This window comes from Eptatretus burgeri, chromosome 16 (assembly GCF_056783735.1).
Source record: "Eptatretus burgeri isolate ZD-2024b chromosome 16, Ebu_testis_v1, whole genome shotgun sequence".
NCBI lineage: Eukaryota > Metazoa > Chordata > Myxini > Myxiniformes > Myxinidae > Eptatretus > Eptatretus burgeri.
Window position 1 is genome coordinate 20,311,995 of NC_140976.1, and position 16,451 is coordinate 20,328,445.

At 44.9% G+C, this 16,451-nt stretch overlaps 1 protein-coding gene and 1 long non-coding RNA gene across 5 annotated transcripts in view; one reads left to right on the top strand and one right to left on the bottom strand.

Annotated features, from left to right (window-relative positions):
• The window catches only part of LOC147010661 (uncharacterized), a 55,453-nt gene that overhangs the window by 3,395 nt on the left and 35,607 nt on the right, over window positions 1-16,451 (top strand). The window lies entirely within an intron of this gene.
• Window positions 9,116-14,849, bottom strand: LOC147010662 (uncharacterized). Of its 4 annotated transcripts, none has more exons than XM_085858790.1 (2): window positions 14,386-14,849; window positions 9,116-13,755 (listed from the first exon to the last, which is right to left on the bottom strand). In XM_085858790.1, the coding sequence occupies exons 1-2, from the start codon at window positions 14,636-14,638 to the stop codon at window positions 12,500-12,502; spliced, it is 1,509 nt and encodes a 502-aa protein (XP_085714916.1). In that variant the 5' UTR covers window positions 14,639-14,849; the 3' UTR covers window positions 9,116-12,499. The 4 variants fall into 4 exon arrangements, with proteins under 4 accessions (XP_085714916.1, XP_085714917.1, XP_085714919.1 ...); XM_085858791.1 differs by having other exon boundaries at window positions 14,352-14,589; XM_085858793.1 differs by having other exon boundaries at window positions 14,272-14,494.

The following is a 16,451-nucleotide window of genomic DNA, read 5'->3' on the forward strand; positions in this document are numbered from 1 at the left end:
TGGTCAAACAAGAGCATTGAGAGAAGTTTATCGGGTTTTCTGTCGTGTGTGTGTGTGTGTGTGTGTGTGTGTGTGTGTGCGTGCGTGCGTGCGTGCGCAACACAACGCGAGGCTCCACAGCACAAACCAGCAAACCGATTATTTTTCAAATGGTAGTCCTTCAAAAATAGGGTGTCAATTTACTGTCATTTTTTATGAGGAGTGCCAGTTGGCAAAATACGCAATAGGAAAAATCTTGCCAGGCAGAGGAACAATTGTATGTGAACCAATACGTCTTGGCAATGAATCTTCGTCGGTGGATCTGTCAGAATGAAAAGCATCGTATCCAGCGCTTCGATCCTCACGAATCCCTCGTCGCCTACCGGCTTGTTTGTTTGTTACTTGCAAAATCTAAGATTTTTCAAGTACTAGTACGTGCCCGTAAAAAAAAAAAAAAAAGATAATAAATAAATAAACCACACAGGCCGTTTCTTCGCTCTCACGTGCCCGTACGTGCGTGACCCGGAAGTTCGATATTATTCGCAGTTACGATTATTCGCAATTTATTTTTAATACCCAATTATTCAATTAGTGCCAACGTATTTTACCTTTTCGCAATGTCGTGGCAAGGAAAAACAAAAAGAGAAGAGAAGAGAGAGAAAAAATTTACTTCCTGGTTCGGAGCATACCAGCACTCTGATGTTCCCGAAATTTATACACCGTCTAATATGAAAACGATCATAACTTGGGCCATTGTGTTTATCTATAAATGCGCATAAGAAATCGAGAAATTATAAGAATACACGGTCATCACTCTCCAGAAGCCCGTACGTTGTAACCCGTAATGGGGGACGTGGCTGTGCTTCCCTTCCCCATCAGCCACGCCCACGCAACAACGTGTCTTCCCATTGGTTTGGTAAATAAATGGCCATAACCTGGGAAGCACTTGTCCGATTAATATCAAACCTTGAAAAGGCACATCCTCAGGTCCCCAGCAATATACCTGGCAATTTTCAATTAGATCGGACCAGTGGTTGTCGAGAAATAACGGTCACACACACACACACACACACACACACACACACACACACACACACACACACACACACACACACACACACACATTGCTGGAATTATAGATAGATATTGGTCAGTCGATTTTGTTATGTTGGATTCGCTATATATGCTCGATATCCCTTATTGTCAGGTTATATGTATGTGTGTGTGTCTGTCTGTCTGTCTGTCTGTCTGTCTGTCTGTCTGTCTGTGTGTGTCTGTGTCTGTCTGCAACGCGAGGCTCCACAGCACGAACCAGCAAACCGATTTCAATGAAACTTTGCCAACATGTGCAGTATTTGTTGGGAATGTGCGCGTTTGAATTTTGTTGCCTAGCAACCATCCGTTGCTGTGCAGCGGTCGAAAAACAGCGTACAGTATTTTCAATACTTGTCTTTCAGTTTTGAATGTAGAGAAATGAGACTTCGGAATTAAACACTTCGAGATATTTAGAAAATTTTACTCGAGCCGATTTTTGATTGAGGTTTTATTTTTCAAATGGTAGTCCTTCAAAAATCGGGTGTCTATTTATCGTCATTTTTTATGAGGGGCTTTTGAAAGTGGGCGGAGCTTAGGGAAAGTGGACGTGGTTTATGAAAAGTGGGAGTGGTGTAGGAAAGTGGGTGTGGCTTGTGGAAAATATTGTGTGGCTCAGGAAGTGTTGTCAAACAAGAGCATTGAGAGAAGTTTATCGGGTTTTTCGTGTGTGTGTGTGTGTGTGTGTGTGTGTGTGTGTGTGTGTGTGTGTGTGTGTGTGTGTGTGTGTGTGTCTGCAACGCAAGGCTCCACAGCACAAACCAGCAAACCCATTATTTTTCAAATGGTAGTCCTTCAAAAATAGGGTGTCTATTTACCGTCATTTTTTATGAGGAGTGTCAGTTGGCAAAATACGCAACAGGAAAAATCTTACCAGGCAGAGGAACAATTGTATGTGAACCAATACGTCTTGGCAATGAATCTTCGTCGGTGGATCTGTCAGAATGAAAAGCATCGTATCCAGCTCTTCAATCCTAGCGAATCCCTCGTCACCTCCCAGCTTGTCTGTTTGTCTGTCTGTTTGTCTGTTTGTCAATCGTCTACAGGTCACAATTTTCAACCGATCTTCACTAAACTTCACCACATGGTAGAGTTTGTCACAAGGAAGAAGCCTATTGTTTTTGAGGTCAAAAGGTCATCATAGGCCAAAGGTCAACAACTTAGGTGAGCTTTCTAAAATCCTCAATTTTCATCCAATTGACTAGAAAATTGAAGAGGATTTTCACATCAGGTCGCTGAATTCAACCACCTATTATTTATGAGGTCAACATGGACCAAAAGGTCAACATAGTCCAAGGTCAACAACCAAGTTAGTATTTCTAAAATTCTCAATTTTAATCCCATTGACTTGAAATTTGAAGAAGAGTTGCTTATTTGGTCACTGAATTCAACCAATTATTTTTGAGGTCAAATTTGTTTTACTAGAAGCACTCGCCCCCTACGGGAGATGACAAGGGAGTCATGTTAATGCCTATTTTACTCCAAGGGATCCCAGGATTACACACCCAAAAATGGTTGCGATCGGTTCAGCCGTTTTTGTGGTACCTGGGAACAGACAGACGGTGAATTATAGTAAGATGGATTTTGCAAGTATCGTGCTCTGCACAAAGTCTTCTTGTTTGTCTGTCTGTTTGTCTGACTTTGTGCAGGATATCTCAAAATGTTGTGGATTGATTCGGATGAAATTTGGTGGACAGGTTGGGTGTGTGACAAGGATGAACTGCTTAGATTTTGGTGAAGATCTGGATCTGGATCAGACACTAGAATTTTTAAAGTGATTCCTCACCATTGAGAGATGGGGCCAAAAATGACATATAGCATGATATCTCAAAAAGTTGTGGACGGATTTGGATGAAACTTGGTTTGGCACGTTGTGTGTGTGTGTGACAAGAAAGAATTGATTCAATTTTGGTGAAGATTCGAATCTGGATCTGGATACAATAATTATTTAATTCCATAAGTGATTCTTCACCACTGAGAGATGTGGCCAAAAACGATATATAAAGTATGATATCTAACAAATGTGTTGGGCCCGATATGTTCTCATGGATCAGGCATTGCGTGGTGTACGTATGCGCTCTACCGAGTACCCTTCTAGTTTCTGCTCTAATGACGTTATCAACAGGACAAAATCGTTTATATGGAATGTAGAGGGAGGATGGGGTGGAAGGGGGGTAAACCCTTAGGCTGGGGGCCAGTGGGACCTACCTTGCACCCCCCCCGCCACAATTTTTCACTGATACCACAGTGTTCATAATATATATCCCAAGTATCAGAAAAAAGATGTTCCCCGAAAAATAACTCATTTGCACTCTGCTTTATTAAGCTGTTTCCATTTTTGCATGTAATTAAGCTATCCAAACATTATTCTACGTCTCTGACAACAAAGGAAATATGTTCACTCTATTCCTTCACCCTCCAAACATATGTGTGGATTCCTCATTTACAAATTTCCATGCACCAGAAGTTGAGATATTTACGAAAATGAGAATTTCCATAATGGCGGATCCTAATTAGTATATCAATGCATTTAAAATTATTTCCACTATTTTTACTCAAACAGAAAATAGTTATGTTTCCCTTAAACACCAACAGACATCATAAGTCGCAGTTATGTATTATATCAGGCCCAGGTAATTAATGCTATTGATTAATCGGATTTCGCATGATTTTCGAACGATTCGTTGTGCTCTGTATTTTATGCTAATTAGCCAACTTAAAAAACTTCAAAAATTTTAATTTTTTTTTGCCCACCTGGCTTGTATCTGGCAACACTTAAGTAATGTTTTTTTGACAAAAAACTGACGTGTGTGGTAATTACAAGGAAAAAAAAATGGAAATTGTTGCATTTTTGTGGGAATTATTGTCTTTAAGTCAAATTTAATTAATATGCAAATTAGGTAATTAGCATAAGCAAAATATATTTTAATATGTAAATGTATAAGCTTTAATTGGACACCAATTTTGTGATTTTATGTTTATATTTGACAGAGATATTGACATTTTGCCGATCTTTGCGAGATTCGTCTATTTTTGATCGGTTGCCATGGAAACAGCTTAATAAAGCATAGTGCAAATGAGTTATTTTTCTGGGAACATCTTTTTTTCTGATACTTGGGATATATATGAACACTGTGGTATCAGTGAAAAATTGTCGCAGTTGGGGGGGGGGGGTGCAAGGTAGGGCCACTGGCCCCCGGCCTACCTAACTTGCAAGGTAAAGATGTTGAAAACTCAAAATCCCTTCCTGGAACAGATGACAGAAGGTAGACATGAAAGTATGTAGTAATATAAAGAACTTACAAAGCAACTAAAGAAGAAGGAAAAAGCAGAAAGAATAAAGTCCAAGAAAGATAAATTGCCTTTCCATGGATGACTGAATACAAGACCATAGTGAGGAGGTGAAAGAAGACCATTAGCTAATTTCAAGTACGATATTGTTAGACTGGAGGAAAAACCTCAGGTGTATTGGCCTCAGCCCTGATCATGCAATGGAAGAAAATATTTATAAAGTGCCATTGCTGAAGGACTCATCAATTCTTCATGCTGGTCAGGCCCATTGCCAACCTGACATATTGTCTTTGCAAACTGTCATCCCATGGAAGGGAAGAGGAGGGATGCATGGGTGGAGGGGAGGGTATGAAGATGGGTTGGGGGAGATTGAGGGGAAGGGATGATGTGTGTTTGGGTGGAGGGGGCTGAAGGATGGGTGGTGTAATGTGGGTGGGGATGTAGGGGGAGGATTGATGCTGGGGTGTAAGGGAGAATGGGTCATTGTTATATGGAGGAGAGGATGGGTGGAGGTGAATGATGGTTAGTGTGCTGGATGAATGTTTGGGAGTTGGGTTGTGGGGGAGGATTGGTTGTGCTTGTGGAGGATGGGTGGTGAGGTGTGAGGGGGAGGATGGGTTGTGGTTACGGAGGGGAGGATGGGTAGATTAGTGGTGGGATGCAGATTAGGAAGGGTGTTTGGTAGAGAGCAGAGGGCAGGCTGCATGCTTCACTCGAAGTCCCGTGGGAGACGAATGATCCACACCTGCTATTTCTTGGCTGGCGGGCTGGAACTGAGCCTTGTGTTCCGACCGACTGTATCGAAGGGAGGGGAGGGGAGGGAAGGGGGGATGATTTGGTGGGTTTTGTGAAGGTTTTGCCTCGAAATGGGATTGTGAGCATGTTTTTCATTAAGTTTAATTTTATCCAAAGCCAGACTGTAGGAATGGTTGAGTTTTGTATAATTTTCATAATTATATAAAAGTTTTATATAATTTTATATTATTATGTATATAATTTTTTAATAATATAATTTTATATAGTTTTATATAATTATGTGGATGCTTTGTGTACTGTCCAGCCTCAAGTGTATTGTTTGTTATTTTGATTGCGAAGGATGAGGGGTGTTTGGGGGAGGGGGGGGAGGTAAAGGCCAGGTGTGCACAGCGAGGAGACAATTAAGCGCTCCTTGTGAAGAGATCCCCCCTGGAAGACATTTTCACCTCAAGGATGTTCACAAAGGAACTTAGGACGCAGGAGGAGGCCATCTGGCCCCATCAAGCCTGCGATTTATCAACCTCATTTAAACGTGCCCCCGACCTCCGAACCGTTCGATCATCATCCACACGCCGTGCTGGACGCTCCTGCACCCGCGGTGGAGACGATTAGCAGGAATTCTATTCCTCCTTCTCTCCGAGCTGTGTGGAAATTCGAACCCGTTTGTCCTTGAGGGATTCGTGCCGCGGTCACGTGACCCGGCCGCGCCGTGCGCCTTGGAGACCCCGGCGGTGGGAAAGCCTGGGGTCCGTCTGTCGTCCTTTTATTAAATTTATTCCATTTTTAATATGGCCGCGCTGCGAGGAAGCCGTTTCTACTGGTGACTGGTGTGTGCGTCCACGACGTATAATGGATTCCTTTAAAAGCCTCACGATGGAGAACTTGTTCATTGTTGGTGTTCAGCTGTGGAGGATCCGATTGCACATAATGGTGGAGATATTAACCCACTATGGCGCGATGTTTCACACAGGCCGCTCGCCTGATCCAAACCTCGACATACTCCCTTGACCTCCTCTCTCTGTGTGTCTGTGTCTCATAATTCTTCCTCTCCCACCAGCGTGGCACCGTGTGTGTGTGTGTGTGTGTGTGTGTGTGTGTGTGTGTGTGTGTGTGTGTGTGTGTGTGTGTGTGTGTGTGTGTGTGTGTGTGTGTGTGTGTGTGTGTGTGTGTGTGTGTGTAACTAAATGGCTCCGATAACATATCCAGCTTATTGTACCTCCAACAAAGAGATTATTCTATGAGCTTTTTTTCAAGCTTGCATTGTGCTTCTCATAATCTGCTGATCAATCCTCTGTTTGTGATGTTTAATAACAACAATAGGAAAAGGCATGAGGAATGTCATGAAAACCCCTTCTTCTTCTTCTTCTTTTTCTTTCGGCTGCTCCTGTTAGGGGTCGCCACAACGGATCATCCGTTATGATCCGCATAATGATTTGGCACAGGTTTTACGCCGGATGCCCTTCCTGACGCAACCCTGGTCGCCTCTTACGACACACGGATATGGTACATCTATTCTAACCGGGGCATACACCGGGCCAGTACACTGGTACTCACTTCGCCGACCTCGGAAGGATGACAGGCTGAGTCAACCTCCTGGTGTGTATTCATTCAAGCGGCCAACGGGGCTTGAACTCAGGACCTTTTGGATCCCAAACCGCTACCCTAACCACTACGCCAACACCAGGCTATATGTCATATCATGAAAACCCCACGTCATGAAAATGCATCCTCACGGCCATCTCAAAACTCTTCTCAGGTCAACGGCCATCTTTAAACCCTTCCCGGGTCAACGGCCATCTTTAAACCATTCCCGGGTCAACGGCCATCTTGAAACCCTTCCCTGGTGAACGGCCATCTTGAAATCCTTCCCTGGTGAACGGCCATCTTTAAACCCTTCCTGGGTCAACGGCCATCTTTAAACCCTTCCTGGGTCAACGGCCATCTTTAAACCCTTCCTGGGTCAACGGCCATCTTTAAAACTTTCCTGGGTCAACGGCCATCTTTAAAACTTTTCTGGGTCAACGGCCATCTTGAAACCCTTCCCGGGTCAACGGCCATCTTTAAACCATTCCCGGGTCAACGGCCATCTTGAAACCCTTCCCTGGTGAACGGCCATCTTTAAACCCTTCCTGGGTCAACGGCCATCTTTAAACCCTTCCTGGGTCAACGGCCATCTTTAAAACTTTCCTGGGTCAACGGCCATCTTTAAAACTTTTCCGGGTCAACGGCCATCTTGAAACCCTTCCCGGGTCAACGGCCATCTTGAAACCCTTCCCGGGTCAACGGCCATCTTTAAACCCTTCCCAGGTCAACGGCCATCTTTAAACCATTCCCTGGTGAACGGCCATCTTTAAACCCTTCCTGGGTCAACGGCCATCTTTAAACCCTTCCTGGGTCAACGGCCATCTTTAAAACTTTCCTGGGTCAACGGCCATCTTTAAAACTTTTCCGGGTCAACGGCCATCTTGAAACCCTTCCCGGGTCAACGACCATCTTTAAACCATTCCCGGGTCAAACAATGAGCCACTTTACATCTGAGTCAGGTTAAACACTTTCCGTTATCCTTCAGCCATAATTTACCCTCCAAGTTGTAATGTATATGTTTGAACAGTTCAGATTAACAATGTATATGTATAAAGCCTGAGGCTGTCGACACCAGGCAGACTTGTTTTCCACTTGCTCTCAATAACCCTGAGATTGCAGTGCATTATTGTGCTGAACTGTTTGGAACGGTTTTCGCTCGTGGCAAAGGTTTCCCTGCAAAGCTTATATAAAACCCCACGTGAATCAATCTCGAATGTTGTGTCGCCATTCCAAAATGAAATCTCTTTTTTTCCTGGTGGAAATATGTTCGTGGTTCGGTTGGTGATATGAAGGCATTGGTACTGTACTCATAACACGTGGTCATGGCAATGGAAACAACGCTCAAATGCCTGTCGTCCTCGCATACCACAATGGCAGGTGCAGCTCTAATAACTTCCACTTGTTTATTTATCCCAGCTGTTTTCAAATGGGAGTCGACACAACATAATTTTGTCTTTTGTTGGTTTCTGGTGCAAAAAACCGAGCATCACTCTCCCCCATCAGGACCGAATGTTAGCTGCAGGTGAACAAACTAAAAGGACTCGACTGCTCTGCTGGTACTCTGGTCCGAGGGGGGGGGGGCACTGCATCAGTGGCAATGCCACGCCCTTGCGACGATTGATACTAATCTGCCGCCACGTTCTGCACATGAATGACGACTCGGGTCCTGACTTCTGCCCATCATGAAAACAGCTGTGCCGCTGATGCAGTGCCCCCTGTTTCCAGTGAGCTGGTGCTCGTTTTGCCAACTTCTGAAGGATGACAGGTTGATTTAACCCACCTGGTGCTATTTAACGGTGTCGGACAGGGGCTCCAACTCAAGACCATAAGGTCTTCAGCCACTTTAACCGTTAAGCTAACACCAAGTTTACTTCTGCCCATGAAGAACTCTTCGCGAAAGGCATCGTGGGATCTTTAACGTCCACGAACCGATGTTCGCAGACCTCGCCGTGCATGTGAAACACCAGGGTGGCAGTTTAGAGCTGCGCTGAGATTCGAACCGAGGCTACACAGCTCACAGGTCAGCGTCCATACCTCTAGGCTCTTCTGCTATCCCATACGGGCTGTTTATAGTAGAACAGCAATATGAAGGAAAGACTCCCATCTGACATGACTTCTTCACTTTCCCAGAAATACAACAACAGCAGCAACAACAAATGCCTGATTGTTGGTATTAAGACCAATTCTTTTGTTGTTGTTGTTTATTTTTTTACACCTGTCATGTTTATTCCAGAATCTATAAAAAACCAACGTTAATTTTGTACTTATTGTTTAATTACTTTTGCAGACCATCTGCTACAACAAGATGCATATGCATTGTAATTGTCTCCCACGAGAGGGGTTGCAGGGTTGTGATCCTGACTCGACACAAGGACACCCACTCGTGCACCGCATTATGACGTCACAGAAGAGGGGGGGTAAGGGGGGGTGACAATATTATTCAAATGCTTTCGCCGCCGTACAAGGTATCACATACAGGTGTATTCACCGACTTATCCCGTTTGCTTCGTGCATGCAACAGAGAATTAAAAGCGAGAACTCATAATTTTGAGGAGCTCTGAACCGCAGCCGATTAAAAAAAAAGTGACAAATAACTTTGCTTGGAAAATAAACAAGGGAGAGTACATTGCAGATAAAATGAATGTGCGACTTGTCTACTCCGACCAGCTATTGCTATTAAGACCCAAACACGAGGAGCACATAATAGGCGTCGTTAGTGCTGAGACCATTAATCCACTTGCAATATAACTGTGTACTATATTATGCCATATAGGGGCCCTGGATCCGCTGCAGGGGGGCATATGATGCATCACGTACACTGTCCTCGGTAAACAGTCACGCCGTTTTGTTTCACCTTATTTTAACTATCATGCGAGCACTTTCTTTCACGTATTTTGTGCTCCTGCATCATGAATCGTCGAGCTCCCATTCGAGTTGCAACAATCGTTTATCATAAGAGTGACGTGTGAAAGCTCCTCGAGATGGATACATGGGGGACATGGGGGGGGGCTGTAGGGGGTCTGCACATTGTGGAATTTGATGCACTTCACGCCATATACATTTGAGTAACAACGTGTATGCCGTCTCGTCAGACCCCGGAGATATTTGGATATTGCATCGCCGAGATTGATGGCTCTACGAGGGTCTTCGCGCAATCCCCCACAACATCTACGTACTTATTTGGTGTAACCCGTGGGTATTCCAAATATTACTCTGGATATTGCCGGGCTTATTTGATATACGTATACACACACAAAAGGCATAACATCTTGCACACATTATTAAAAAGAAAAACCGAATTATGGAGAAATGCAAGCGAAACCTGTCTCTATTACGTCACAATTTGACGTCCCGTGTCGCCTTCGATGAGCGAGTCTTCACGACCATCTGGAGCGGACTGTCGTATTGTGCGAATGATCAATGGAAAGCATGCGCTGAATGTGTTGGTCGTCGGTGAATCCAAATCAAACTGGGATTCGATGTTGGTTGCATCCTTACCGAGGCTTAGCTGTGCCGTTGATGCAGTGCCCCTGCACATTTGGGCTGGAATTTGTTTAACGTGGGATCTTTAACGTCCACCATCTCGTGCTAGCAGATGGAACAACCAACTTGACGTCCGTCTGAGGGACGACGCACACATACGGATGAATCACCCTGCCTGCAAAACACCAGCATGACAGTTTATACCTGGGTCGAGATTTGAACCCAGGTGAGATGGGTCAAAGTTCAGTGTGCAAACCCCTCCGCTGTCCTGCAAAGCGCAGCATTATGGGAAATGAGCTGGAATTCTTTAAAATACCAAATTCCAAATATAGCAACAGTGAAAGTTGCAGATGCTAATATATTGTTTCTGTGCAGTATACAATAACAATATGTATGTTTGGAAATAAAAATCCATTTGGGATGAAATTAACTTCAGTCAAACTTTCAAGATTGTCACTCGTGAGATTAAATCGGCCTTTCCATTTTGCTTACCTTCGCTTAACCTCAACCATGTACACCCATTGGGAAAATAAAATAAACAAGAGCGGCAATTGCTTTACAATACATGTCCTCTACCGAGGTGATCCTTTCTAAGTCCACAAAGGGCATAACTTTGTGAAAAATTGACGAAACGTCCTGAAACTTGTTCTGTAACTTATCATAATAAAGCCATGTACCAAGTTTCAGTTGAATATGTTAAAGGGTTTGTTATATGTTAAAACCTACAGGTGGGGCAGACGGACAGCAAACCTATAGTCCCCTCTGGTGAAACTGGTAGGGGGACTAACAAACAGTACTTTATTTAAAGGAAATTTTCGAATCACCTTCACTACCTAAGGTGGACGGAGAATATGTTTTTATCCCCCCTGTTTGTCTGTCTGTCTGTCTATCTGTGAGCAGGATATCTCAAAAAGTTATGGACGGATTTGGACGAAACTTGGTGGAGAGGTTGTGCGTGTGACAAGGACAAATTGATTCGATTTTCATGAAGAACCGGATCCGGATCCAGATACGAGGTTTTCCAAAAAATTTTAAACGATACTTCTTCACCATTTGAGAGATGGACCAAAAACGATATATAGCACGATATGTCAAAACATTGTGGACGGATTATGACAAAACTAGGGGGATGAGTTGGGTAGATGACAAGAACAAGCTGATTCGATTTTGGTTCAGGTCCGGATGCAGATCCAGCCTATCAGCGGGAAAGAAAACGTCAACTGTTTCGCTTGGCGGAGGTATGCTCTCTACCGAATGCCATTCTCGTATTGATGTTTTGTAGTTGGAATAAGGACAACTGGAGGTGGGACCTTTCCTGGTCTGTAACCGCTTTCAGCCGTCAGCCGATGGGGGAGGGGGGGAAGTGTGAACTTTAACCACCACAAGCTGTTGAGGCTTCTGCTGCTGTGAGCAATCGAATGTGTCTCCCCCGCTGCAGAGGTCCCATTTCTTTTGCGTTCTAGTACCCCATTTAAAGGTGGCCACAGTGGGAAGGTTTTGCAGTCTAGTTTTTTTTTTTCTTCATTTTGTTGCTCAATTTACCTTTTGTTTGTTGAAAAATGTCCCTTTACCGCTCGGCTCGCCCTTATTGTATGCTTTCAGCTGTCTTGGCAAATGAGTTTCCAACATGTCGTATAAAAATAAAACGCAAATTATTATTATTATTATTATTATTATTATTATTATTATTATTATTATTATTATTTTAAACAAACCCATGGTATTGCGTCATGAACACAAGAGTGCTTCACGACTTGCTCGACCCATCTCAGGTCCTCGACAGACTTGAGCGACCAGATCATGTGGATCGTTCACATTCATGAGGAATGAGTACATGTATACATGTTGAAGTTCTTGCTTAGTGTACGTGCTGACATTCACACCTGTATATTATATGCACGCATACGTTGTTAAATACTGCAATACGATTCGTACAATGTTTGACTTGTGCATAATTTCATTATATTCGTGCGGGACAAGAATGCCATATATCGTAGCTCGGAGGTGAACTGTAGCTTTTTGGCTTGCAATCAAGGCCTGGCTTCAGCACTTGGAGGACCATTCCAGGTGGTGTTGTCGAAGTGTAGTCCTGATTCAATCCGTTGTACAATGGGGGGTAGTTGTCCACTTTTGGTGCCTAACAAATTGTTTTCTGGGATAATTGTATTGTGCTCGCTCCATGTTTGCATTTGGTGAGACCTCGGTCGCTGCGTGCAACTCCATTTCAGGTGGGCTGCACATTGTGGCCTGACAGGTCTTGAGGGGTCTGCAATGAAGGTTTCAAGGCAAACGGTTCTGTAAGAGCACATGGGAATCACAGATCCAGCGTGTTAGCCACGTTAGCAATTCGTGGATTTGCATCCAGCTCGTACCGGTAATTGTACTCTTCAATTTGGTCACGGCATGCATCACGCATGTGCATCAACCACTTTTTGATTCCTCTCCTGTTGAGGTAAAGCACAAAGAGGAAAATGACTCCAATGAGTGCCAGCACGATAGCCAAAAGCACGTATGAGGCCACAGCCTTGGCCTCACAGTCACCAGACAGGAGGAGTTTTTCAGACCGTAGGAGAAGAAGACTCATTTGATGAGCATTTGCTCCGGTGCAGCGGAGTTTGGATGCATCTCGGACTCGTATTTTCGGTGTTGTGCCGTTCCGGAGCCAAGAAACGAAGGTGGCGAGACGGCAGTCGCACACGAATGGGTTGTTCGCCAGAAAGAGCTGCACATGAGGTGCGGCATCCCACTCGGCCAGTGTGGTGTTGCTGATGCTTTTGAGTGCATTGTCTCGAAGATCAACAAGTACTGAAACTTTTGATTCCACCAAAGAAGAAGAGACTTTAAAGGATGCAAATGAGCCAGGTTTTAACTGTTCCAGTTCATTGTTTCTCAGGTCCACATGTCTCAATGACACAAGTCCAATGAAGGCTCCGGGTCCCAAGTTGGTTAGGCCATTGTTGGAAAGTCCCAAGTAACTTAGGTTTGCAAGTGGGTTGAGTGCAGAAAATAGTTGCTCTGCTGAGACATTGATGAGTGCAGCACTCAGATTGAGGTGTTGGAGGTGGTTAAGCCCCGAAAAAGCATTGCGATTAATGCAACAAATTCGATTTTCACTCAAATCGAGATGTTGCAGTTCATAACTTCCACTTTGCTGCAGTGCTCTCGCACCGAGCTTTACAAGATCACAAGAATGTAGAGACAAATAACCAGACGCATCGGCGCTCACATTGTCCGCGGGGAGTGAGCACGGTTGGCAAGCTTGGGGCGCTGTGCAAAGACACGCAGCAACACAATGTCCCTTGGATCCTGGGAGGGTCGGTTGTGCCATAGTTGCAAAGGTGAGAAACCCACCGAGAAAGCGCAAAGGCCATCTCCAGGCCCACTGTGAATTGGGGAATGGTCTACATGGAGACATGACGTCGACGCAAACAAGTGGTCCTCGACAGCTCATGGAAATGGACAAGATTTTGTTTTCAACAGCAGTTATTGATGGAAGCACTTGTTCCAAAAGGTGAGGATGGAGTGAGGATCTCGCCAGGATGAAGCTGAGAGTGCAGCCCCAACTTTCAGCTGTAAAAGACAAAAATAATTACAAACTTCAGGAGTCGAAGGATTTCTCCGTGCATACAGTGCACACGAATCTCCTCTTAAATTCCACAATCATTTCTGAGCATCTAACAATTCCAACCCATGTTTACCGCATAAATTGACTTAATGACTGTGGCACATCTTTGGCAATGATAAGTCCGCGAACAATCGATGAAAGTGAAAGGACGGAGTGAGGCTTCGCAAGACCCATCAATAACTTCATTCAGAAGGTTGGCCCTATAGTTATCAAATTATGGTGAATAGACAATGTTATTCTCGCCGCTAGACATGCGCAAGTACATCACATACCTCCTGTGAAGGAGTCAGTTATTTGGTCGTGGAGTTGAATAAAGTTGGATCCATCTTTCTACCAGACTCGCAGTTCTCTTCGGAACATCCTCAAAGCATTGCACGGACAGGTGTTTTTGGGCATGTGAAAGTGATAAACGACGGAGGAAATGAGAGAACCGCCAGCGAGGAGACTTCAGGAAGTCCTACCTTCACATGTCACCCCGAGGGCGTCATAACATGAAGGATGCAGAGCAGATAATGTGAAGGGAATCGACCACGTTTCTCACCGGTTGCTGCGGTGCACTCTGCGATACCACTCACCGAGAGTGATTGTGAACCGATGAGATTGAGCCAGCATCCTCGCCACTCCCTTTTCGCCATCGCTCAACCTTGGGTTCGGCCGGAGTTCCGCGGCGACCAATTCGTTACTGACTGTGCTGCAAAAGCCGAACGATGGCCGCTTCCCAAGCCCTTTCACAGCCCCTCCCGAGCCCTGTCCCGTGGCTGCGCACCTCCCTTCTTCAATTCTCTCTTCCCTTTCCAACCAAGCACCTCCTCTTCCTCCCCTTTCCATAGCCACGTGAGCTGCAAGTTCCTCGTGTTACCCTCATCGACGGGCATCATAACGGGGTCTGGAACCCCATTTTTGCGCAACTGATTGATATCACCGAACCCAGCCTTTGCCATTTGGCGAACCCGGTTCACCTGCTTGGCGTTGTCATCTGAACCGATGGCTCATGATGCTTTCATGATGCTTGGAACCTGGGTTCAAATCACACCAACTATGGGTATTTGTTTGCTAATGTACTTGTAATTCGCATTGATGTACACTCGTGTCTCTTCATGTCCTTGAGCTGCATGTGATTTATGTACAAGCTCCATTGTGAGCCTTGGATCACAATTGAAAATACAAGCATCTTCCAGCTTGCCTACATTTTCTCTTCTTATACAAGGGTACATGGTTCCCAATGACGTCATTCCTTCGGTCGTTTCTTGATATGTCGAGTATGAATGATGTAAAGGTCAAATGTTATCTCCATCAGGGGTCCTCTATGCCATTCCATTAAAGGTCCAGTGACAACACATGAAACCACTTGAACCACCATGTGCACGTCAGTATTTAATCTATGGTCTCTAATTTCTGTTTTGGTTTTTTTTTTATCCTACAATAAGTGGAACCAAAGTTTATCCTTACAGTGTACCAGCACCTGGTTGTACCTCTCACTGTGCCATCTTAAGGTGAAAACGTTGTATCACTTGGATTGCTTGGAGTCTTAATCCAGTATTGCATTTGTACCTGGGGCTGGCAAGATGGGCGAGAGGTATGCGTACCTGCCTCTGAAATAGCTGGCAGGATGGCCTCGAGGTATGTGTACCTGCTTCTGAGATGGCTGACAGGATGACTTAGAGGTATGTGTACCTACCTCTGAGATGGCAGGCAGGATGACTTCGAGGTATGTGTACCTACCTCTGAGATGGCTGACAGGATGGGCTAGAGGTATGCGTACCTGCTTCTGAGATGGCTGACAGGATGACTTAGAGGTATGTGTACCTACCTCTGAGATGGCTGACAGTATGGGCTAGAGGTATGCGTACCTACCTCTGAGATGGCAGGCAGGATGGCCGAGGGGTATGTGTACCTGCCTCTGAGATGGCTGACAGGATAGCCAAGAGGTCTGTGTATCTGCCTCTGAGATGGCTGGCAGGATGGCCTAGAAGTATGTGTACCTGCATCTGAGATGGCTGACAGGATGACTTAGAGGTATGTGTACCTCCCTCTGAGATGGCTGGCAGGACGGGCTTGAGGTATGTGTACCTGCCTTTGAGATGGCTGGCAGGATGGCCTAGAAGTATGTGTACCTGCTTCTGAGATGGCTGACAGGATGACCTAGAGGTATGCGTACTTGCCTCTGAAATGTCTAGCCTGGGTTTGAAACTCAACCGAGCTATAAATTGTCACCCTGGTGTTTCACAGGTATGGTCTCTGTCCTCCCTTGGATGGACATTAAGCTGGTCGTCCTGTCTGCATGCCAACATTAGTTGTTCGATGTTAAAAATCCTTACAGCTCGATTTTTGCCAAGAGGTAGCGAAGTTATCGATTGCACCATTAACAAATTACAAATTCCTGCTCCAGCCTACAGGGGGCACTGTATCAGCCACACAGCCACATTCCCTGCAAGAATGCAAACCAGTAGCCACAACTCGCTGCACACAAAATCATCGTGACATTCTGTACCTTGTGTATTCCACGGTATTAATGAAGGTGTTCCGAACTCCATCCTCCACCTGTCTCCATAAATTGGTTTGTTGCCACCACTGTACCTTCTACTCTGTCCAAATTCAATGTTGCCTGCTTGGGTCACCTTATCGTTGACCAGGTTGCTGC

Bases quoted from the DNA above. Each gene is read 5' to 3' on its own strand.
- LOC147010662 (XM_085858790.1), bottom strand. From the start codon at position 14,638: ATGGAAAGGGGAGGAAGAGGAGGTGCTTGGTTGGAAAGGGAAGAGAGA. The intron at 13,756-14,385 runs GTGAGTGGTATC...TGTCTTTTACAG, and splicing joins TCGGTTCACAATCACTCTCG to CTGAAAGTTGGGGCTGCACT.